Here is a 25691-nt window from a genome sequence, read left to right as displayed (position 1 = left end):
ACATAAATCCCTGAAAGTTGCCACCCAGGTTAATAGGGCTGTTAAGAAGGCATATGGTGTGCTAGCCTTTATCAGCAGGGGGATTGAGTTTCAGAGCCACAAGGTCATGCTGCAGCTGTACATAACTCTGGTGCGGCCGCACCTGGAGTACTGCGTGCAGTTCTGGTCACCACATTATAGGAAGGATGTGGAATCTTTGGAAAGGGTTCAGAGGAGATTTAATAGGATGTTGCCTGGTATGGAGGGAAGGTCTTACGAGGAAAGGCTCAGGGACTTGAGGTTGTTTTCGTTAGAGAGGAGAAGGCTGAGAGGTGACTTAATAGAGACATATAAGATAGTCAGAGGGTTAGATAGGGTGGACAGTGAGAGTCTTTTTCCTCGGATGGTGATGACCAACACGAGGGGACATAGCTTTAAATTGAGGGGTGATAGATGTAGGACAGATGTCAGAGGCAGTTTCTTTACTCAGAGAGTAGTAGGGGTGTGGAACTCCCTGCCTGCAACAGTAGTAGACTCGCCAACTTTAAGGCCATTTAAGTGGTCACTGGATAGACATATGGTTGAAAATGGAATAGTGTAGGTCAGATAGGCTTCAGATGGTTTCACAGGTCGGCGCAACATCGAGGGCCGAAGGGCCCGTACTGTGCTGTAGTGTTCTATGTTCTATGTTCTAAGTTCTGTGAAATTGCAGCAGAGAAGTGGAGGAACAGATTTGGAAACAGGGTTTGGAAAGGTGCTGAAGTCACAGATTAGTAGTCATATGTGACTTCAACCTCCCAAATATTATGATGTGGATATGCCGGCGTTTGACTGAGTGAGCACAGTAAGAAGTCTTACAACACCAGGTTTAAGTCCAACAGGTTTGTTTCAAACACGAGCTTTCGGAGCGCAGCTCCTTCCTCAGCTCGTGTTTGAAACAATCCTGTTGGACTTTAACCTGGTGTTTTAAGACGTCTTACTGTTACCAAATATTGAGTGGGAACTCTGTAGATCAAATAGTTTGAATGGGGTGGTGTTTGTGCAATGTGACCAGGAAGCTTTTCTAACGCAGGATGTACTTAGATTGTCAGACCAGAGGGGAGGCGATATTGGTTTCGGTACTTGTCAATGAACCAGGGCAGCATTTTGGAGATAGTGACCATAGGTCTGTGACTTTCACTTTAGTAAAATAGAGGGATTGGTGCGTGCAGCAGGTCAAGGTTTACAATTAGGGAAGAGTACATACGATGCTGTCAGATAGCCAACAATTGTAGTGCACAAGTTGGGAACATAGGCTGTCAGGGAAGGACACAATTGACAGTTGGGGGGAAGGGAAAGTGAAAGCGACAGGGAGCAGGGAGTTAAATGGCAAGATACGCAGGAGGATAACATGTAGGCAGGTGGATTTAAGCTTGAGGCAGACTAGGAATGCAACAAAAAGGAAGGATAACTTTGGACATCTTAGGACTTCCAATATCTGTACTGATAAGAAAGTTAACATTAAGGCACTTTACCTGAATGCTCGTAGCATTTGTAACAAAGTAGATGAACTAATGGCACAGATCATCGTGAATGATTATGATGTGGTAGGCATCACAGAGACATGGCTGCAGGGGGTTCAGGACTGGCAGTTAAACATCCAAGGATATACAACCTATCGAAAAGACAGGGAGGTGGGCCGAGGGGGTGGGGTTGCCTTGTTAGTTAAGAACAAAATTAAATCTATGGCACTAAACGACATAGGGTCGGATGATGTGGAGTCTGTGTGGGTAGAATTGAGGAACCACAAAGGCAAAAAAACCATAATGGGAGTTATGTACAGACCGCCTAACAGTGGTCAGGACCAGGGGCGCAACATGTACCGGGAAATAGAAAAGGCATGTCAGAAAGGGAAGGTCACAGTGATCATGGGGGACTTCAATATGCAGGTGGATTGGGTAAATAATGTAGCCAGTGGATCCAAAGAAAAGGAATTCACTTGAATGCTTACAAGATGGCTTTTTGGAACAGCTTGTCATGGAGCCCACAAGGGAGCAGGCTATTCTGGACCTAGTGCTATGTAATGAACCAGACTTTATTAAAGATCTTAAAGTAAGGGAACACTTAGGAAGCAGCGATCATAATATGGTTGAGTTCAGTCTGCAGTTTGAAAGAGAGAAGGCAAAATCGGATGTAATGGTGTTACAGTTAAATAAAGGTAATTACGAGGGCATGAGAGAGGAACTGGTGAAAATCAACTGGAAGCAGACCCTAGCAGGGAAGACAGTAGAGCAAAAATGGCAGGAGTTTGTATGCATAATTGAGGACACTGTACAGAGGTTCATCCCCAAGAAAAGAAAGATTATCCAGGGAGGGATTAGACAGCCATGGCTGACAAAGGAGGTCAGGAAATGTATCAAAGAAAAAGAGAGATCCTATAAAGTGGCCAAAAGCACCGGGAAATCAGAAGATTGGGAAGGCTACAAAAACAAACAGAGGTTAACAAAGAGACAAATAAGGAAGGAGAGGATCAAATATGAAGGCAGGCTAGCCAGTAATATAAGAAATGATAGTAAAAGTTTCTTTCAATACATAAGAAACAAACGTCAGGCCAAAGTAGACATTGGGCCAATTCAAACTGATTCTGGAAGGCTAGTGATGGGAGATGAGGAAATGGCTGGAGAACTTAATAAGTACTTTGCGTCTGTCTTCACAGTGGAAGACGTTAGTAATATCCCAAAAATTATAAAGGGTCAGGGGGCTGAGTTGAGTATGGTTGCCATTACAAAAGAGATGGTGCTAAAAAAGCTAAAAGGTCTTAAAATTGACAAATCTCCTGGCCCCGATGGGCTACATCCTAGAGTTCTGAGGGAGGTGGCTGAAGAAATAGCGGAAGCGTTGGTTGAGATCTTTCAAAAATCACTGGAGTCAGGGAAAGTCCCGGACGATTGGAAGATCGCTGTTGTAACCCCCTTGTTCAAGAAAGGATCAAGACAAAAGATGGAAAATTATAGGCCAATTAGCCTAACCTCGGTTGTTGGTAAAATTCTAGAATCGATCGTTAAGGATGAGATTTCTAATTTCTTGGAAGAGCAGGGTCGGATTAGAACAAGTCAACAGGGATTTAGTAAGGGGAGGTCGTGCCTGACGAACCTGTTAGAATTCTTTGAGGAGGTGACAAGTAGGTTAGACCAGGGAAACCCAGTGGATGTGGTCTATCTGGATTTCCAAAAGGCCTTTGATAAGGTGCCACACAGGAGGCTGCTGAGTAAGGTGAGGGCCCATGGTGTTCGAGGTGAGCTACTGGCATGGGTTGAGGATTGGCTGTCTGACAGAAGGCAGAGAGTTGGGATAAAAGGTTCTTTTTCGGAATGGCAGCCGGTGACCAGCGGTGTCCCACAGGGTTCAGTGTTGGGGCCGCAGCTGTTCACCATATATATTAATGATCTGGATGAAGGGACTGGGGGCATTCTAGCGAAGTTTGCTGATGATACGAAGTTAGGTGGTCAGGCAGGTAGTGCTGAGGAAGTGGGGAGGCTGCAGAAGGATCTAGACAGTTTGGGAGAGTGGTGCAGGAAATGGCTGATGCATTTCAACGTGAGAAAATGTGAGGTCTTGCACTTTGGAAAAAAGAATCCAAGCATAGACTACTTTCTAAACGGTGAGAAAATTCATAATGCCAAAGTACAAAGGGATCTGGGAGTGCTAGTCGAGGATTCCCTAAAGGTAAACATGCAGGTTGAATCCGTGATTAAGAAAGGAAATGCTATGTTGTCATTTATCTCAAGAGGGTTGGAATATAAAAGCAGCGATGTGCTACTGAGCCTTTATAAGGCTCTGGTTAGGCCCCATTTGGAGTACTGTGTCCAGTTTTGGGCCCCACATCTCAGGAAGGACATACTGGCACTGGAGCGTGTCCAGCGGAGATTCACACGGATGATCCCTGGAATGGCGGGTCTAGCATATGAGGAACGGCTGGCGTTCCTGGTATTGTATTCATTGGAGTTCAGAAGGTTAAGGGGAGATCTAATAGAAACTTACAAGATAATACATGGCTTAGAAAGGATGGACGCAAAGAAACTGTTTCCGTTAGGCGAGGAGTCGAGGACCCGTGGGCACAGCCTTAGAATTAGAGGGGGTAAATTCAAAACAGAAATGCGGAGACATTTCTTCAGCCAGAGAGTGGTGGGCCTGTGGAATTCATTGCCGCAGAGTGCAGTGGAGGCCGGGACGCTAAATGGCTTCAAGGCAGAGATAGATAAATTCTTGATGTCGCGAGGAATTAAGGGCTATGGGGAGAATGCTGGGAGGTGGAGTTGAAATGTCCATCAGCCATGATTGAATGGCGGAGTGGACTCGATGGGCCGAATGGCCTTACTTCCACTCCTATGTCTTATGGTCTTATGGTCTTATGTGGAACTTGTTCAAGGAAAATATACTAAGTGTCCTTGATATGTGTGTCGCTGTCAGGCAGTGAAGAGATGGTCGAGTGAGGGAACCACGGTTGACAAGAAAGGTGGTGTTGGATGGCAAATATTCAGCCTGGAGCCCAGTTGCCAGTGCCGTACCACATAGATCAGTTATGTGACCCCTGCTGTTTGTGATTTTCATTAATGACTTGGATGAAGGAGTTGAAGGGTTGATCAGTAAATTTGCAGAATATACGAATATTGGCGGAGTGGTGGATAGTGAGGAGGGTTGTTTTCGGCTGCAAAGAGAAATAGATCGGATGCAGAGCTGGGCTGAGGTGTGGCAGATGGGTTTTAACCCTGAAAAGTGTGAGGTTGTCAATTTTGGAAGGAGAAATATGAATGCGGAATGCAAGGTTAACGCTAGGATTGTCGGCAATGTGAAGGAGCATAGCTATCTCTGGGTCGATGTTCATAGATCGTTGAAAGCTGCCACTTAAGTGGATAGAGCTGTGAAGAACGCCGATGGTGTGCTAGCGTTCATGAGCAGAGAGATTGAATTTAAGAGCAGTGAGGTGATGCTGCAGCTGTACAAAACCTTGGTAAGGCCATATTTAGAGTACGGTGGGAAGTTCTGGTCGCCTGCTTTTAGTAATTATGTGGAATGTTTGAAAAAGGTGCACAAGAGGTTTACCAGGATGTTGCCTGGAATGGAGAGTAGGTCTTACGAGGAAAGCTTGAGTGTGCAAGGCATTTTCTGATTAGAACGAAGAGAATGAGGGTAGACTTGTTAGTGGTTAAAAGATGATATGGGAATAAATAGAGTGGACAGTTAGAAACGTTTCCCCCGGGTAGAACAAACCATTACACGGGGACATACGTTGAAGGTGAATGGTGGAGTATATAGGGGTGGGGGGGGGGGGGATGTCAGAGGTAAGTTCTTTACTTTACTTTAGAATAATGCATGGAATGCACTGCTATGGAAGGAGTTCATTCGGAAACATTAGGGACCTTCAATAGGTTATTGGATAGGTACGTGGATAACGGTAGAATAATGAGGCGTAGATTAATTTGTTCTTATCCTGGGAGAAGTGTTCGGCACAACATCGTGGGCCAAAGGGCCGGTTCAGTGCTGTATTTTCTATATTCTATATTCTGTATGAATGTTGACATCTGCAACAGAAATCACACATACTTACCACTTAAATAGTGACAGTTATGTGATGGAATGAAGGCATTCTACACTGGGGAGGCATTCAATATCGTTGTCTCGGGGCATCGAGACATGTTGGCCCGAATACAGATCAATTACTTTGAGATAGCAACTATACGAAATGAAATGAAAATCGCTTATTGTCACAATGAGGCTTCAAACGAAGTTACTGTGAAAAGCCCCTCGTCGCCACATTCCGGCGCCTGTTCGGGGAGCCTGGTACGGGAACTGAACCGGTGCTGGTGCCTTGTGCTGCTTTACAAGCCAGCTGTTTAGTCCACTGTGCTAAACCACCCCCTAACACTTGGCTCACACTTAGTTCCCATTTTACATAATTCCAATGCTACAGGTGATGTAATGCATCTTGCGGCCGCTATTGTTACAGATCCGCCAATTCGGCCAACGATATCTGCCAGCCCTGCCCTCCCTGTGTATGTGGCAGGAGAAACAGTCGCAATTATGTGCAAACTCCCCAATGGGCAATCGATTGGTCGCTTGCAGCTACTTATAGATTCGGAGACTGTCATCAACAGCACCAGCAACAAACAGTTCATCACCTACAGTATTCGGAATATTACTATCAGCAACGAAGGAATGTACACATGTTCCTATCGGACGCAGGTGTCTGGGCGATGGATAAATTCTGCATTGAGTCGACCCCTTAAAATGACTGTCACAAGTAAGTCGGATGTACACCAACTGAATAATCCTTTCATTTACTGAATTGCGGATGGCCACCTACTTGCATGTCAATGGAATGATTGACGTTCCACCTTTGCAGTTGCACTCTATAATTCTTAAACTATTGGATAAGAACTAATAAAGACATTTCAATGAGAACAAAGAAAAAAGAACAAATAAAAGTACAGCAAAGGAACTGACACTTCGGCCCATCAAGCATGTGCCGACCATGCTGCCCGTCAAAACTGAACACTTGTGCACTTTCGGGGTCCGTATCCCTCTATTCCGATACTATTCATGTATTTGTCAAGATGCCCCTTGACCGTCATATCGTCCTTGTTTCCATCACCTCATCCGGCAGCGAGTTCCAGGCACCACTACCCTTTGTGTGGAAAAACTTGCCCTCTACCCCTATCCCCGAGGAAAAATGCTCTGTCTATCCACTGTGTGCCCCTCACACTCCACATCCTTCTGGTAGTGTGGCCACAAGAATTGAACACGATACTTAAAGTGTGGCCTAAGGTTCAATACATTTTCAACATGACTTTCCAATTTTTATACTCAATGCCTCGGCCAAGCATGCTGTCTGCCTTCTTGACTACCTTCTGCACCGATGGTGCCCCTTTCAGTGACCTGCGGACCTGTACACCATGATCACTCTTACTGTCAATAGTCCCTGGGGTCCTACCATTTATTGGATATTTTCTACCTTAATTAGACCTTTCAAAATGCATGACCTCAAATTTGTCCGGATAAAACTCCATCTGCCATTTCGCCGCCAAATTCTACAAACGATCTAAGTCCTGCTGTATCTTTTCACAGTCCTCATCCCTCGCAATAATTCCGCCAATGTTTGTGTCGTCCTCAAACTTACTAATTAGGACAGCTGCAGTTTCCTCCAAATCATTTCAATCTATTCCGAACAGCAAAGGTCCCAGAACTGATACCTGCGGAACACCACTAGTTACAGCTCTCCAATCATAAAACACCCTTCCATTGCTACTCTCTGTCTTCTATTGACCTAGCCAGTTCTGTCTCCATCTTGCCAGATCACCTCTGACCGCCAGTGACCACCTTTTGTACCAGTCTGCCATGAGGGACCTTGTCAGAGGGCTTTCTGAAGTCCAAGGGTAGCACGGTAGCATAGTGGTTAGCACAATTGCTTCACAGCTCCAGGTCCCAGGTTCGATTCCCGTATTGGGTCACTGTCTGTGCGGTGTCTGTACGTTCTCCCCGTGTGTGCGTGGGTTTCCTCCGGGTGCTCCGGTTTCCTGCCGCAGTCCAAAGATGTGCAGGTGAGGTCAATTGGCCATGCAAAATTGTCCTTCGTGTCCAAAATTGCCCTTAGTGTCTAACATTGCCCTTAGTGATGGGTGGCTTTACTGGGTTATAGGGATAGGGTGTGGGCTTGGGTAGGGTGCTCTTTGAAAGAGCTGGTGCAGTCTCAAGGGGCTGAATGGCCTCCTTCTGCACTGTAAATTCTAAGATTCATATCGACAAAATCCACTGCCCTACGTGCATCAATGATGTTCGTGAGCTGCTCGAAAAACTCCATGAAGTTCGTGAGACACGACCTCCCGTTCACTAAACCGTGCTGCCTCTCGCTAATATGTCCATTTGCTTCCAAATCGGTGCTTATCCTGTCTCGAAGAATTATCTCCAGTAATTTATCTACCACTGAGGTAATGCTCATCGGCCTGTATTTATCTAGATTATCCTTGCTCCCCTTCTTAAACAAAGGAACAACATCGGCTATTCTCCAGTCCTCCGGGACATCAACTGAAGACAGTGAGGATCCAAAGTTCGCTGTCAATGCCTCAGCACTATCCTCTCTTGCCTCTATCAGTATTATGGGGTACGTCCCATCCGGCCCTTATCCACCTTAATACTTTTCAAGACGCCCAACACCTCGTATTTTTGGATCTCAATGATGACCCGGGCTATCTACATACTTCTCCAGACTTAACATCCACCCATTCCATCTCTTTCGTGAATACTGATGCAAAGTATTCATTTAGTACCTGACCCACTTCCTCTGCCTCCACACATTATTCCCTCCCCTGTCCTTCAATGGGCCAACCCTTTCCGTGGCTACCCTCTGGCTTTTTATACGCGTGTAAAAAGCGTTGGGATTTTCATTAAACCTATTTGCCAATGAATTTTCGTGATCCATCTGAGCCCTCCTCACTCCGTGTTTGTTTTCCTTCATACTTTTCTTATATTCCACACAGGCTTCGTCTGTTTCCAGCCTTTTATCCCTGAAAAATGCCTCCTTTTTTTCTTTTTGACGAGGCCTATATTATCTCTCGTTATCCAAAGTTCCCGAAATTTACCGTATTTACCCTTCTTCCGCAAAGAACAAGAAGGTCTTGAATTCCTTTCAACTGACATTTGAAAGCCTCCCACATGCCAGCTATTGATTTACCCTCAAAGACCCCAGCTATGTTCCTCAGTTCCCGCCTAATATTGCTCCAATTAGCCTTCCTCAATTTTGCACATTCACCGATGACAACTCTTGTCCTTGTCCTCCAGCACTTTAAATCTTACTGAATTATAGTCACTGTTCCCGAAATGCTCCCCTACTGAAACTTCTACCACCTGACCAGGTCCAAATACCAGGTCCAGTAAAGCCCCTTCCTTAGTTGGACTATATACAGATTGTTTTAAGAAGCGCTCCTGGATTCTCCTTAAAACACTCTGCCCCGTCCAAGCCCCGTCCAAACAATTAGTGTGCACAGATCGCCTGAGCCGGAGAAATATCACCACAAGAAATCGGAACAGGGTTGGTAGTTAAGGCGCTCAAGTTTACTTTGCCATTCAGTGCTCATGGCTGATCCGATGTTCCTCATATCCACTTTACTGTCCTTTCCCGGTAACCCATGATTCCCTAACTGAGCAAGGATCTAGCTTTTTCAGCCTTTAATATATGAGGACTGGGTCCCCACAACTCTCTATGTTAAGGAGTTTCAAAGATTGACAACCCTCTGAGGGAATAAATTCCTCCTCATATCAGTCTTAAATTCGCACCAAATAATTCTGTGACATGCCCTTTGGTCCTAACCTCTTCCTCTCAGCATTTACCCTGTCAAGCGCCGTCAGAATCGTTTATGTTTCAAGCAAACCTTATTCTTCTCAATTCCGATGAGTAGATTCCCAACTCGTTTCCTGATTTTTCATAAGACATTCTCTCCATACCTGGAATCACAATGAATTAGCTTTCAACTGTTTCCAATTAAATTATATATTTCCTTCAAGACGCGGACCAGGACTGCTCATGGTGATCAAGATGTGAACTTACCAGTCCCTTGTACTATGGTCGAAACACTTCCCAGCTCTGATACTCCAATCCTCGTTCATAAAAGGGGCAATATTCCATTTGACTTTCCCATCCCCTGGCACCACCCCTGTTGACAGTGAGGACTAAAATATCATTGCCACCGGCTCTGCAGTCCCATCTCTTGCTTCCCATTGTATCCTTGGAGATATCCCAGCAGGCCCGGGGGTCTTGTCTATCCTCAGGTTTTTCAAAAAGCCCAACACATCTTCCTCCCTAACAAGTATCTCCTCGAGCTTTCCAGTCTGTTTTACACTGTCCTATCCAACAATATTGCCGTTCTCATTCGTAAGTACTGAAGAAACGTACCCGTTCAAGACTTCTCGTATCACTTAAGACTCAGTACACAATCTCCCTCTACTGTCTTTGCTCGGCCCTACGCTCTCTCCAGTCATTCTCACATTTCTCACATATATGCCAAAGGCCTTGTGGTTTTCCTTGATCCCACCCGACAAAGATATTCATGCCCTCTCTTAGCTCTCCTAATCCCTTTCTTCAGTTCCCTCCTGGCTATCTTGTATTAAACTTGTTTCCTCAGCCTTACGTAAGTATCCTTCTTTCTCTTAACAAGACATTCAACCTCTCTTGTCAACCATGGTTCCATCACTCTGCCATCTCTTCCCTGCCTGACAGGGACAAAAGAACTAGGAGCAGGAGTAGGCCATCTGGCCCCTCGAGCCTGCTCCGCCATTCACAGTCTTTTGTGGACTCAGCTCCACTTTCCGGCCTGAACACCATAACCCTTAATCCCTTTATTCTTCAAAAATCTATCTATTTTAACCTTAAAAACATTTAATGAAGGAGTCTGAACTGCTTCACTGGGCAAGGAATTCAACAGATTCACAATCCTTTGGGTGAAGAAGTTCCTCCTAAACTCAGTCCTAAATCTACTTCCACTTATATTGAGGCTATGTCCCCCACTTCTGCTTTCACCCGCCAGTGGGAACAACCTCCTTGCATCTATCCTATCTATTCCCATCATAATTTAAAATGTTTCTATAAGATCCCCCCTCATCCTTCTAAATTCCAATGAGTCCAGTCCCAGTCTACTCAACCTCTCCTCATAATCCAACCCTTTCAGCTCTGGGATTAACCTATTGAATCTCCTCTGCACACTTTCCTGTGCCAGTAGTCCTTTCACAAGTAAGGAGACCAAAATTGAACAAAATGCTCCAGTTGTGGCCTCACTAACACCTTATACAATTGCAACATATCCTCCCTAGTCTTAACTCCATCCCTCTAGCAATGAAGGGCAGAATTCCATTTGCCTTCTTAATCACCTGTTGCACCTGTAAATCAACTTTCTGTGACTCATGCATTAGCACACCCAGGTCTCTCCACCCAGGTCTCTCTTCACAGCGGCATGCTTTAATATTTTATCGTTTAAATAATAATCCCGTTTGCTTTTATTCCTACCAATAACATACATTAGAGGTTCACGTCGTATCTGTTCCTTGAACAAGTTTCACATTTCAATTGTATCCTTCCCTGACAGCCTATGTTCCCAATTTATGCACTTCAGTTCTTGTCTGACAGCATCGTATTTACCATTCCCCCAATTGTAAACCTTGCCCTGTTGCAGATTTTTTGAAATTGATCAAAAAATCGGAACAAAGGTATCAATAATGTGCTACCCGGAACAGTAGAAGGGTTTAAATAGGAAATTCCGTGCAGAAGAAGAATCAGATGAAGATTAGGTGAAAAAATCAACGCATAGAATGGTGAAAAGGGAAACTTAAGAGACATTTAGGAAATAAGCTAAGAAATTAAAGAGGCACAGTGGCACGGCGCATAGCACTGCTGGCCACATCGCCAGAGAATGAGGTTCGATTCCGACTGTTGGCGGCCATCTGTGTGCTTGGCACATTCTCCTCGTGTCCGGCTGCATTTCCTCCACGTTCTCTGGTTTCCACCCACAATCCAAATAGTGAAGGTTAGGTGGATTGGCCAAGATAATTTGCCCCACAACTGTAGGTTAGGTGGAGTTACTGGGATATGTCGGGGAAGTGGTGTTACTGTTTTGCCAGTTTATTTCATCCATTGAGTCGACCCCTTGAAATCATTCGCACAAGTCAGTCAGATCTGCCATAGTTGGTCATACTTGCACTTCCTGAATTGCGAAAAATCTTGTGTTAGTCTTGTTGACCATCTATCTTCAGACGAATTCAATCAATCGTGCTACAACTTTGCAGTTGCAATGTATACTTTTTAAAATTTAGCAAAATCAACGATTAAGCCATTTCAATGAATATTCGGAAATTGTACGAGCAGGAGAAATGCGAATATAATGTTCCAAAATATACGGGAACAGGAGCAGGTAGTTTAGCCCGTCAAGCCTAATTCGCCATTGAATTGGATAATGGTTGTTGCCATATTGGTCACGTCCTCATTTGAATCTTTCCTCGCAACCAGTTGCCTTGCGGATTAAATATCTGTTTTTCTCAGCCCTAAATATCCACATACACACTGGTCCCACACAGCGCTCCGTGGCAAGGAGATCCAAGAACGCACAATCCTCTGAGAAAATGAATTCTTCCTCATCTCAGTAGATGAGGCTTTATGCTGAGACTATGCCCCGTTGCCTACGATTCTCCCATGATGGGAAACATCGTCTCACTGTTTCCTCTTTCAATTCGCTTCACAATCCAATATGTTGCAATGAGATCACTTTTCACTATTCTAAATTACAACGAGTAGAGTCGCAATCTGTTTCACCTTTGTTCATAAGGCAATCTCTCCATAGCGGGTATCATCCGACTGTACCCTCTCTGAAACGCCTCCAATGGAATAAGATAAGAAGCCAATATTCCAATCGCATTCTTGATTACAAATTTCCCCTTTGCGCTAGATTCCTGTGTTTCATACAAGAGTACCCTCAGCCCCTTTATGTTGCAGCTTTCTGCACATTTTCCCCATTTAAAAAAATGGGCCGAAAGCAGCAGATACCTGGGAACACCAGCACCTGGGGGTTCTTTTCCGAGAAATTCATCACCCCTTCCTAGAAATATTACTTCCGTCCCGTCACTTGTCGCTGGAATTCCCTCCCTAAAGGTGCACCGGGATTACGTACATCACACAGTTGAAATGAAAATAGGCCAATGCTTGCTGTGGGACACGGTTATGTTTGTTTTTACTGATCCAATTATTCCGTCAGATCGTCCGACACAGCCATCTGTCTCCACCAGTCCAGCGTACCCAGTGTATGTGAGCGGAGAGTCCGTGACCATGACCTGCACAATCCCATTTGTTTTTTCGACTGGTCGCCTCCAGTGGCTACAGAACTCAGTTTCCATCCTGAGCAGTAACACCAGCCGCCGATCCCTCACCTATACCATTCACAATATCAGCTGTAGTGGTGAAGGTCGCTACAGGTGTTCCTATGAGGCACAGCTTTCTGGCCGATGGATAATGTCCTCTCCGAGTCAACCAATTGAAATACGTCTCGCCGGTGAGTCACACTTGGGTGAGCTCGGTAATATTTATACATGAAAATCCGCTTCTATTAAATTTTTAATGTTTAACCAGATATCAGAATAGGATAGCGGGCGGCACTATGGCACTGTGATTGGCACTGCTAGATTAGTACTAACAGAGAGAGACAATGAGCTAGTTTCTCAAGATGTACCACCAAGTGAACGGGAAGAGACGTCCGCAATCTCAAAGGGACAAATTCCTAATCGTCACGTATTACGCGAACGAGACAGACGACCTAAAAGAGGTATCTCCCTGATGTCTCTCTGTACCAACACCACTATGCAGTCATGTGACAGATATAGATTTAATCTGTTGTTTCAGTGTTACAAAGAAAGGTCTTTGGAACCAAAGGAGTAAAGGGAGTAAATTATTCACTAACATGTTACGCAGTAACGTCAGAGGAGCATTTTGCATCCTAATGTAGAGCTCGCCAACAGGGATTTTTCGCTCTTCCCAGCCGTGTGTTCACTGGCATCGGTAGTTTCTTTTCCTGCCACTTGTGAATGAGACTTCCCAATGAATCCACCCCACACGCCTGGGGAGCAAAAGGTTGGGGGTACGCTGCCAGTATGGAAATAGAACGTTTCATAAACCCTACACAGTTGTTTTCATGAACTGACAGTGGTGGACCTCTGAAAGTCTATCCTTTTGTGGCTGTCAACAAATATACAGCAAAAGTGTTGCATTGTACTGAAGAACGCATCTCCTCCTCAAATGGGTATCCATTTTAAAACCGAACGGTTAGACAGAATTATTTTTCGCATATTATGATTTCAGATCCTCTGCCTCAACCCGCAATCGAGATGAGTCCTGAACACACGGTCTATGTGTCAGGTGAAACAGTCACTATTACATGTGAAGTTCCACATGCTGTCTCAGTTGGGCGATTCCATCTACTAAAGGACTCGAACCCCGTCCTGGAGAACAGGGGAAGCCAGAAATCTCTCGTATACCCGATTAGAAACATCACCAGAAGCAATGAAGGGGCCTACAAGTGTTCCTACCAGGCACGCGTAGCTGGTCGATGGTTACCATCCTTTGCTAGTAATCCCATTCGCATAAATATCACAAGTAAGTGAGACTTCTATCCTGTTACGTTTACGGTTTCAAAGCACTTTTGGTGGAACGTATAATCTTTACTCAGATATGTTGATCCTTTTGCTTCTAAAAAAACCATCTTCTACACTTACATGTTCTCCAGCCTTCTGAAGGAACGTTGCCGTATGTCACATTCTCTGTCAGGCAGTGAAAGTGAAGTGAATTAATCCGCAGAGATGATAAACCTAATAACAAATATTACCTTGTTCAGCGTCTGAAAGGGGCAAATTTGTTTGAAGCTCGAGATAATACTGTTTATCATGAACAAATTGATGGGATATGGCAGCCAATTGATATGATCAGTGCCGCAGACAGTTAGTGACGTAATCTAATTTTCTGGGGAGCAGGATGCGACCTTGTAGCAGGGCAAGCGGTGATACCTATTTTCATTCAGCAAAGGTCCAATGATATTCAGCGGCTTCACCTTCTATCCACCATAATCTCAGGGGTGGGGATGTTCTCTGTTTCCTGAACAATGTTCAGCACTTTTCGCGACTTCTCCGATACTGATGCAGTTCATTTACAAATGCACGAGATTTGTGAAACACCCAAGCCTGGGCTGACCAATGGTGAGTAATATTCGTGCCATGCAAGTGCCATGAAATTACCATTTCCAACAAGAGAGGGTCTAATTATCGCTCCTTTATATCCAATGCTAATATCCTCCCACCTCCACCCCACCACACTATTTACATCCTGCAGGTTAACCTTGACCAGGAACTGAACTGGTATCAGCGATATAAATAAAATGGAGAAAACAGCAGGTCAAAGACTAGACGTCCTGCGGCAAATAAGACACTTTCTGAGGCTCCAAGGACTGGCCATAATCTAATAATAATAATCGCTTATTGTCACAAGTAAGCTTCAATGAAGTTACTGTGAAAAGCACCTACTCGCCACATAGCGGCGCCTGTTCGGGGAGGCTAGTCCGGGAATTGAAGCCGCGCTGCTTGATTTACAAGCCAGCTGTTTCACCCCTTGCTTTACAAGTTACAAGTCAGGAGTGTGAGAAAATATATCCATTGCCCAACTTGCTGGATGAGCACAGCTCCATCAAGACGTCAGCCGGCATGTTGTCGCAGTGGTTAGCACTGTTGCCGGACAGTGCTGAGGACCTGGGTTCGATCCCTGTTTTGGGTCTCCCCGTGTCTGCGTGAGACTCATCCCCACAACAAAAAGATGTGCAGGATAGGTGAACTGGCAACGCCAAATTTCCCCTTAATTGAATAAAATATAATTGAGTACTTTATTTTTTTTAAATTGCACAGTAACCTCGACATAAGCTAGGAAGGAACAGCCCTGCGTGATTGCTCTCCCTTACACAAATATTCAATCCCTCCAGACCGACGAACAGTGGCAGCCGTGTGTACCATCTGCAAGATGAACTGCAGGAACTCATCAAGTCTCCTTTCGCAGCACCTTCCAAACCCACTACCTATCCCATCCAGAAGGACAAGACCAGCAGGTGCCTGGGAGCTCCACCACCTTTAGGTTCCCATCCGATTCACTCAACATCATGACTTGGAAGTAAATCGGCGATTCTTCACTATCGCTGGCTGCAAATCCCTGAAATACCGGTCTGCACACATGGACTGTAGCGGTCCAAGATGGCAGCTCATCACCAACTCTGAAGCGAATGCCATATAAATGCTGGGCCTCGCCAGGGACACCTACATCCCGTAAAGGAATTAGAGAAGGACAATATGGAATGAAAAATTATCTCAGCGATGGTGACCCAGTTGTTAACTGAGATCGCTTTAATTACTGTACCAGAGAAGACAGCCCACACATGACGTTAGAACCACACCACGTGGTGTCTCTGACCTGCCACACAGTTGAGGCAAATTAGGGTTGTAAATAATGCTAATTCATGTCTGCTCGAAAGATTTAATGGAACTGTATTAAAATATAGCATTACATTTTCAGTGACGGCGACCGGTTGGAGAGACAGAAACTGTTCTCCTTCGAGAGACGAAAGGTCTGACGAGATTTGATAGAAATATTCAAAATAATGAGGCCGTATTGAGGAGCGTTTGGCTGGACAAGAGTAGAGAGGGAGCAATTGTTCCCGCTCTGAAACATGGATTTTCATAAGATTGCTTTTTCTGACGTTCAAACGGATGATGAGTGTAATGCTTATTCTGGTCATTGTTTCAGATCCTCCAGCTCAGCCCACCATCTCTAAAAGTTCTGAATCCCCGGTATATATCGCCGGGGAAGCAGTCGTAATTCACTGCAGTGCGCCCGCTGGTGACTCAACTGGAAGAGTTCAGTTACTCAAAGACGCGGTGCCTGTCATCGGCAGCACCAGAAGCCAACAAACCCTGAATTACACTATTGGAAGCACAAACTCCAGCGGAGAGGGAAATTACACATGCATCTACCAGACTCAAGTTTCCGGTCGATGGATAGTGTCTTCTCCGAGTCGATTGGTCAGAATAACCAGGAAACGTGAGTGACACCATCGATGATGTGTTTTAATATTCTACAAGTTCTGAAACACATTGGGAATAACCTACACCCTTTTTTAGGAGACAGGATTGAATACGGGCAGCACGGTAGCACTGTGGATAGCACAATCGCTTCACAGCTCCAGGGTCCCAGGTTCGATTCCGGCTTGGGTCACTGTCTGTGCGGAGTCTGCACATCCTCCCAGTGTGTGCGTGGGTTTCCTCCGGGTGTTCCGATTTCCTCCCACAGTCCAAAGATATGCACATTAGGTGGATTGGCCATGATAAAATTGCACTTAGTGTCCAAAATTGCCCTTAGTGTTGGGTGGGGTTACTGGGTTATAGGGTAGAGGTGTTAACCTTGGGTAGGGTGCTCTTTCCCGGAGCCGGTGCAGACTCGATGGGCCGAATGGCTTCCTTCTGCACGGTAAATTCTATCTATTTTTGTGAAGAAGTGTTGATTACTTTTTAAACTAAATTCAGATTTCACCACTTGAAAAGGCTGGGATTCGATCGCTGTTCCACAAGACTATGGTGTTGGGTTCCTGGATTACTGATGACAATACGAGGAGGCCACTGCCCCTCCCGCCACCCAATTAATGTGCAAAGCAACACACCAAACTGAAATAGAAACTCTCTCTCTCTCACACACACCACACCCACACACCACACACACACACTGATCTCTCTGATACATCTGTTTTCCTTTTCACAGCTATGCCTTCGGTCAATATATTGGTCCCCTATGTCCCTGTGGCAGGCGTGTTGTTATTAATATTTATTGTGGCGATTGTCGTCGCGATCAAAATAAAAAAGAAAAAAGGTAAGACGACATATTTTACGTTATTGAATAATTTTAAGCTTCAAGAAGTCAAACATTTCACAGCAGCCATTCACAAAATCTCACCTGTGGCAAAATGCCTGCGAAAGTAGATGTGCCGCCAAAGTTTTGCGCCTTCGACTCATCAGAACTTAAACCAGAAAACCCAAATTTCACAGGGGAGAGCAATTTATACTGTAGGGAGATGGGGTGTTAAATGGAGGTGTTGCCATGAAGCATATACCATTGTTCGGTGATCCCGCTTGCTTCTGGTTATTTCAACAGTCCGATGTGAACAGCCAACAGCCCCCTCCCCGTTCTGCAGTGCCACCCTTTTGAAATTTGACATTCTTTCATTGATTCTGATGAATCCTAAATGGAATGATTTTACGATATTTCTGTGATTCAGCAATGTTGATGTTCGGGCTACATTTATCGCAGGAGGGGCGGTGGAACACTTAAATATGCCCACTGGTATACATGGCATCACATCTGACCTATCTCACAGTAAACACGTTTTATTTTTCTACTGTTTATTCAAGGAGCTCTTGACATGGATGAATCAACGCAGGCGTTCACTGTGGTAAATCCTACCTACAACAACGGGGCTATGTCATAAAAACGTCAATACTTTGCTGCGTGACGATGTCTCTATGCTTGTTTTCAAGGCTGTTAACATTTTCATTGTGAGCTTCGACCGATTTAGTTTGATATAAGTAAACACACAAACTGACTCAAATGAATCATAGAATCATAGAACTTACAGTGCATAAGGAGGCCATTCGGCCCATCGAGTCTGCACCAGCTCTTGGACAGAGCACCTTAGCCCACGCCTCCAGCCTATCCCCGTAATGCAGTACAGCCCGCCAAACCTTTTCTTTTTGACACTGAGGGAAATTGATCGTTGCCAATCCACATGACCTGCACATCTTTGGACTGTGGGAGGAAACCTGAGCATCCGGAGGAAACCCACGCACACACGGGGAGAACGTGCAGTCTCCACGAAGACAGCTGTGAACAAACTGTGCTGACCACTGTGCTGCCGTGCTGCCCTTGTGCTAACAACTGTGCTGCCGTGCTGCCCTTAAGTTACAAATTAGTAGGATAGTCCCTCAATGGGAAGCTGCCTTAAACGATGAACGAGTCATGGATTGGACTTAAAATGTGAAACCAAAATGTGACTAACTCGGTCAGTAAGGCACCCCATTCCCCCAAGGTGCCCCTTGGGCAGGGACGGTGCCATTGATCATTGATGCAACTGAAGCTGGTTGGACCTCGGGCACTACTACGAGGCACTCCTGTAATCATGTCCCAGGACTGACATGATTGGTTCAGTGATAATCGACACGTCAGCAGAACATAGAACATAGAACAGTACAGCACAGAACAGGCCCTTCGGCCCTCAATGTTGTGCCGAGCCATGATCACCCTACTCAAACCCACGTATCCACCCTATACCCGTAACCCAACAACCCCCCCCCCACCCCCCGAGGGAGGGAAGGGACGAAAATTACACAATGCCGATTTAAAGTTGGTCCCGACGGTTGCATCATGTGTAAATGTTATACAGTAAAAGGTGGATATTATCTGGAATGTGCTGGCTGAGTGTGAGGTGGAAGCAGATTCCATCATGCATTTGAAATTTAAATTGTTTGGCAAGGTAAGCGGAGAATTAGAGCACCCATGATGTTATTCGCTGGAGAAGCAGGCAGAATGGCCGACTACTCCCTGTGATTTGTTTGTTCTGGCGGTATCATAGGGACAGAGAGATCAGATTAAAAGGTCCAATGTGTTGTACAATCTTAACCTAATGTCTCTATGCCTCAGGATTATTAAACACAGGGGCGGAGTGTGTGCACCATCAGAATCAAACACAAGTTGGTGATCGGTTAAACCAAACTCGTCAGTTTGGCCAGGTGCCCCTTTGTACATCAGGCGAGATATGAGTTTAGAATCTCTGTTATGTTGTGATTCATGGATAATGTCCAATGTCAGGAAAACTTCTACTTTGTCGCATGGACTATTCACATTGGACTACATCGTGATTTAAATGTACACCTGGTCAATGGCCATTATTGCGATTTACCTGAGCATGCCAATATATATTACATTGCTTTATGAATAAAAATGCTTACATTTTACCTTCTTTTGTTTATTTGTGCTTGTTCACAACTGGCGATGGAACAATGTTAAGTGTCGAGTTTAAATGGATTGAATACTGATTCGGATTTATAAAACTGTTGCTGGGACTGGGAAATTGAAGTCGACACAGGTGGCAAAGTGGTTAGCACCATACACCAGGGTTCAATTCCAGTACTGCGTCACTCTCAGTGTGCAGTTAGCACTTTCTGCCCGTGTATGCATAGAATCCCCCTGGCTTCCCCCAGAAATGTGCGGGTTAGGTGGTTTAGGCAAGGTAAATTGCCCCTTGGCGTCCAGAGATGTGCTGATCTGGTCAGACGTTATGGGCATAGACTGGGGTTGTCTAGTTTGCCGAAAATACATTTGGCCATGTGAGTATGGGGGGGGGGGGGGGCGGTTGGGAGTCACTCTGCTCTCTTGTTGAAAAATCCTGCAATGGTGACATTGGAGCGAAGGGAAGAGCAGAGCGGGGAGTGGGGGCAGCATCACAGTTTCCATTCAAACTGGAATTGTTGCTCCATATCCCAAACCATCCCAATTAGATCCAATGGGGACAATGAGGACACGGAGCACCAGACAACCTGCACTGTGTCTGCGACGCTATCACTCCCCACTGCTGAGGAACCAACTTGCATTTTTGCATTTCTAGTGGAGTCGATCGGCGGCCATCTTGGGCTGCCAGTGGAGACGATCGTTGGCCATCTTGGGTTGCTCGTGGGAATGATCGGTGCCCACCTTGGGTTGCCAGCAGAGATGATCGGTGGCCATCTTGGTTTGCCAGTGGAGATGATCGGTGGCCATCTTGGGTTGCCAGTGGAGATGATCGATGGCACTCTTTCTTTGCCAGAGGAGATGATCGTCTGTGGCCATGCAGGCGACCTCAGTGAAGCAATGGCCCACGCGCTGCCTTCCAGGCGCGAGACTCTCTGCACGTTTGCACAGACAACTATATTTGAAACTCTAATTCTTGATACGATTATTATCCCCTCAGACGTACGGATCCCTCTCGATTCAAAATGGTCTCATCTCTGTTCTTTTTTGTGAGATTGGATTTTTAAAAATTAAATTGGGTGCTCCTTGGCAGCTCACGTCACTGAGAGGTGGCAACCTCTCAGATGTCGCATATGTTCGGCCTTCGAGCAGTGGCCTGAGCCGCGGAGCGGACAAGGGCTGAGACTGGTAGGAGCAGCAGAACCGGCGGCGGTGATTCGGGAGTTGAGAGCTGCGTCTGGCAGACAGGAACGGTAACAACAGCATTGAGTGTGGGATGTGGGTGTGATTGTGTCTGTCTGATTCTGGGTCTCTGTCTTTGGGAGATTGTGCTGGACATTGTGTGTTTGTGTGTGAGTCACACAGTCCCAGCTGATCGGCCAGAGGGGGAATCATACATAGAACATAGAACGATACAGCGCAGTACAGGCCCTTCGGCCTACGATGTTGCACCGACATGGGAAGTCAAAAACTAAAGGCCATCTAACCTACACTATGCCATTATCATCCATATGCTTACTAATAAACTTTTAAATCCCCTCAATGTTGGCGAGTTCACTACTGTTGCAGGTAGGGCATTCCACGGCCTCACCACTCTTTGCGTAAAAAAACCTACCGCTGACCTGTGTCCTGTATCTATTACCCCTCAATTTAAGGCTATGTCCCCTCGCGCTAGCGACCTCCAACCGCGGGAGAAGGCTCTCACTGTACACCCTATCTAACCCTCTAATCATTTTGTATGCCTCTATTAAGTCACCTCTTAACCTTCTTCTCTCTAACGAAAACAACCTCAAGTCCATCAGCCTTTCCTCATAAGATTTTCCCTACATACAAGGCAACATCCTGGTAAATCTCCTCTGCACCGTTCCAAAGCTTCCGTATCCTTCCTACAGACCCAGTTAATCGGCCAGAGGGAGAATCATGCAGTCCCAGCTGATCGGCTGTTGGTGGATCGCACAGACTCAGCTAATTGGCCAGGGGCGATCACACAGACACAGCTGATGGTCTTTTGGTGGAGTGCCACGAGTCCAGCTCATTGGCAATGGGGAATATCGCACAGACCCAGTTGATCGACAATTGGTGGAATCGCAGTGAAGCAGCTGGTCCTCTATCGGGAGAATGACGCATACTATGCCACTTGGATATGGGGGCGATCACACAGACATAGTTTTTCGGTTAATGGGGGAGTCAGACAGGCGAAGCTGATTGGGAATGGGGAGAAGCACAGATTCAGCTGATCAACAATGGGGAGAACACGCAGGTCCAGCTGAACGACTACGGTGGATTCACACTAATGGAGCGAAGCCGTTATGTTGGAATCTCACAGGCTCAGCTAATCGACCATGGGGGCATCACACAGTCCCAGGTGATCGTCCATCGATGGAATTACAAAGAACCAGCTGATCTGCCACTCGGGAAATGATACAGACACAGCGGATTTACCCGAAGAAACAACACTAATTGGCCATGGGGGCAATTGTACAGGCACAGCTGATATGCCACTCGGGAAATGATACAGACACAGCTGATTTATTCTGGGCAATCACACCAATTGGCAATGGGTGGACCGCACAGACACACAGCCAGTCGTCCATGGGGGAAACACACAGAATAATTAATCAGCAATTGAGGGGATCATGCAAACGCAGTTGATCGATGGAGGAATTACACAAAATCAGCTGATCGGCCATGGGGGGACACACATACACTGCTAATTGACCATTGGCAACACAGACCTAGGTGCTTAGACTTGGTGGTTTCACGCAACTCAATCTGCTCGGACATGGGGTTATCACACAAACGGAAATAAACAAAGATCAAAAAATTACAACTCAGTAACAGGCGCGTCGACCCTCCAATCCTTTGCCGACCATGCTACCAGGCGAAACTAAAATCTTATGCACTTCCGGGACCCGCATCCGTCTATTCCGATCATATTCATGAATCTGTCAAAATGCCCCTTAAACGTCACTATCGTCACTGCTTCCACCACCTCCACGGGCAGCGAATTCCAGGCACCTACTACCCTCTGTGTAACAAAAATTGCCTCGTCCAACTTCTGTTAACCTTGCCCCTCGCCACATAAACCTATGCCCCCTAGTAATTGGTCCCTATACCCTGGGGAAAAGGCTCTGCCTATCCACTCTGTCTATAACCCTCATAATTTTGAGGCCCTCTATCAGGTCGCCCCGCAACCTCCGTCGTTCCAGTGAGAACAAAACGAGTTTATTCAACCTCTTCTTAAAGCTAATCCCCTTCATACCAGGCAATCTCCTGCTAAATCTCGTCTGCTTCTTCTCCAAAGCCTCCAAATCCTTCTGGTAGTGTGGAAACCAGAATAGAACACTATTCTCCAATTGTGGCCTAAGTAACGTTCTATACAGCTGTAACATGACTTGCCAATTTTTATACTCAATGCCACGGCCTATGAAGGCGAGCATGCCGCATGCCTTTTAGACTACCGTCTCCACCTGTGTTGCTCTTTCCAGTAACCTGTTGACCTAGATCTCTCTGACTGTCAATACCCCTGAGGGTTCTACCATTGACTAGATATTCCCCACCTGCATTAGACCTTTGAAAATGCATTACCTCACATTATCCCGATTGAACGCCTTCTGCCATCTTTACCGCCCAAGCCTCCAAACGATCAAAATCCTGCTGTATCCTCTGACAGTCCTCATCGCAATCCGCAATTCCACCAACTTTTGTGTCATCTGCAAACTTACCAAGCAGACCAGTTACATTTTCCTCCAAATCGTTTATATATACTACGAACAGCAAAGGTCCCAGCACTTATCGCTGCTGTCACCACAAGTCACCCTATCAGCAACGCACCCTTATATCGCTACTCTCTGCCTTTTATGACCTGTCCAGGTCTGTATCCATCTTGCCAGCTCACTTCTGACCTCGTGTGACTTCATCTTTTGTACCAGTCTGCCATGAGGGTCCATGTCAAAGGCCTGTCTGAAGTCCATATCGACAACATGCACAGCCCGACGTGCATCACTCATCTTCGTGACCACCTCGAAAAACCCCATCAAGTTAGTGAGACTCGTCCTCCCCTTCATTAAACCGTGCTGTCTCTCGTTCATATTTGCTTCCAAATGGTTTAGATCCTGTCTCGAAGAATTCTCTCCAGTAATTTCCCTACTCCTGACGTAATGCTCACCAGCGTGCAGTTCCCTGGATTATCCTTGCTACACTTCTTAAACAAAGGAACAACATTGGCTATTCTCCTTTCCTCCGGTACATAACCTGGAGACAGTGATGATCATAAGGTTTCTGTCATGGCCAGATACATTTCCTCTCTGGCCTCTTTCAGCAATCTGGACTATATCCCATCAGGTCCTGGTCACTTATTAACGTGTATATTTTTGAAGACGCCCAACACCTCGTCTTTTTGGATCTCAATGTGACCCAGGCTATCTACACACCCTTCTCGAGACTCAACATCCACCAATTCCTTCACTTTGGTGAATACCGATGCAAAGTATTCATTTAGTACCTCGCCCATTTCCTCTGGCTCCACACATAGATTCACTTACCTGTCCTTCAGTGGGCCGACCCTTTCCCTAGCTGCCCTATTGCTTTTTATGAACGTGTAAAAAGACTTGGAATTTTTCTTAACCCGATTTGCAAATGCCTTTTCATGACCCCTTTCAGCGCTCCTGACTCCTTGCTTAAGTTCCTTCCTACGTTCCTCGCATTCCACACAGGCTCCATCTGTTCCCGGCCAAATACCTCATTTTTTCTTTTTGACGGGTCTACAATACCTTTCGGTGTCCAAGGTTTGGATTTGCTGTATTTATCCTTCTTCTGCAGAGGAACATGTCGGTCCTGAATTCCTCTCAGCTGACACTGGAAAACCTCCCACATGTCAGATGTTCATTTACCCACAACCAGCCGACTCCAATCTGGATTCTTCAGTTCCTGCCTAATATTGTTCTAATTAACCTTCCCCCAAATTAGCTCATTCACCCTAGGACCACTTTTATCCTTATCCACCAGCACTTTAAAATCTTCTGAATTCTGGTCATTGTTCCCGAAATGCTCCCCTACTGAAACTTCTATCACCTGGCGGGCTCATCACCAATACCTGGTGCAGTAGAGCCCCTTCCCTACTTCGACGATCTACATATTGTTTTAAGAACCCCTCCCTGATTCTTCTTGCAAACTCTGCCCCGTCCAAGCCCCTGGCACTAAGTCAGTCTCTGTCAATTGAGGGGAAGTTCACGTCTCCATGACAACAACCCTGTTGCTTTAACTCCTTTCCAAATGGATACTTATCTTCTCCTCTATCTCCCGCTGGCTGTTGGGCGGCCTGAAGTAAAACCACAATATTGTGATTGCACCCTTCTTATTTCTGATCAGTACGCATATAGCCTCGCTGCCCTGTGAGGTGACCTCCCGTAGAACAGCTGTGATATTCTCCTGAGCCAGTAGCGCGACTCCTCCACCCATTTTACATCACCCTCTATGCCGCCTCAATCATCTAAATCCTGGAACGTTCCGCTCGCAATTATGTCCTTTCCTCAACCAGGTCTCTGTAATGGCAACAGCATCATAGTTCCAAATACTAATCCAAGCTCTACTTTCATCTGCATTACCTGTTATGCTTCTTGGATTAAAACATATCCACTTCAGCCCACCAGTCTCGCTGTTTTCAGCAACATCTCCCTGCCTTCTCTTCCTCAAAGCCATACTGGCCCTATTCCCGAGTTCACACTCAAGGTTTTGACCTACTGACCTATTGCTCCTGTACCCAGCCCTCTGCCATTCTAGTTTAAACCCTTCCAGGATATTTTTGCCTCTCCAGTTCAGATGCAACCCGTCCTTCGTATACAGGTCACAGCTGCCCCGGATGAGCTCCCAGTTGTCCAGATATCGGAAACCCTCCTTCCTACACCAGCTGTTTAGCCGTGAGTTTAGCTGTTCTATCTTCCTATGCATTTCCTCAAAGACACGTGGCACAGGGTGTAATCCCGAGATTACAACCGTAGAGGTCCTGTCTTTTAAATTTCTGCCTAGCTCCGTGAAATCGTGCCGCAGGATCTCATGCCCCTCCCTGCGTATGTCATTAGTACCAATATGTAGAAAGACCTCTACCTGTTTTCTCCCCTCC

General features: G+C 45.8%; 1 protein-coding gene across 1 annotated transcript in view; it reads left to right on the top strand.

Moving 5' to 3' along the window:
• The window catches only part of LOC119958280 (deleted in malignant brain tumors 1 protein-like), a 135843-nt gene extending 116265 nt beyond the window's left edge, over positions 1-19578 (top strand). The window contains exons 14-19 of the mRNA XM_038786712.1: positions 5966-6259; positions 12750-13058; positions 13847-14140; positions 16325-16618; positions 17333-17440; positions 19265-19578. Of these exons, the coding sequence (XP_038642640.1) occupies positions 5966-6259; positions 12750-13058; positions 13847-14140; positions 16325-16618; positions 17333-17440; positions 19265-19383 (1418 nt within the window). The 3' untranslated portion in view covers positions 19384-19578. The remainder of the gene's footprint in view (positions 1-5965; positions 6260-12749; positions 13059-13846; positions 14141-16324; positions 16619-17332; positions 17441-19264) is intronic.
• The last annotated feature ends 6113 nt before the right edge of the window (positions 19579-25691 follow it).

The sequence above is a fragment of the Scyliorhinus canicula genome, chromosome 29 (genome assembly GCF_902713615.1).
Source record: "Scyliorhinus canicula chromosome 29, sScyCan1.1, whole genome shotgun sequence".
Lineage (NCBI taxonomy): Eukaryota > Metazoa > Chordata > Chondrichthyes > Carcharhiniformes > Scyliorhinidae > Scyliorhinus > Scyliorhinus canicula.
Note: the sequence above shows the minus strand (reverse complement) of the source record. Positions and strands in the feature narration are given on the sequence as shown.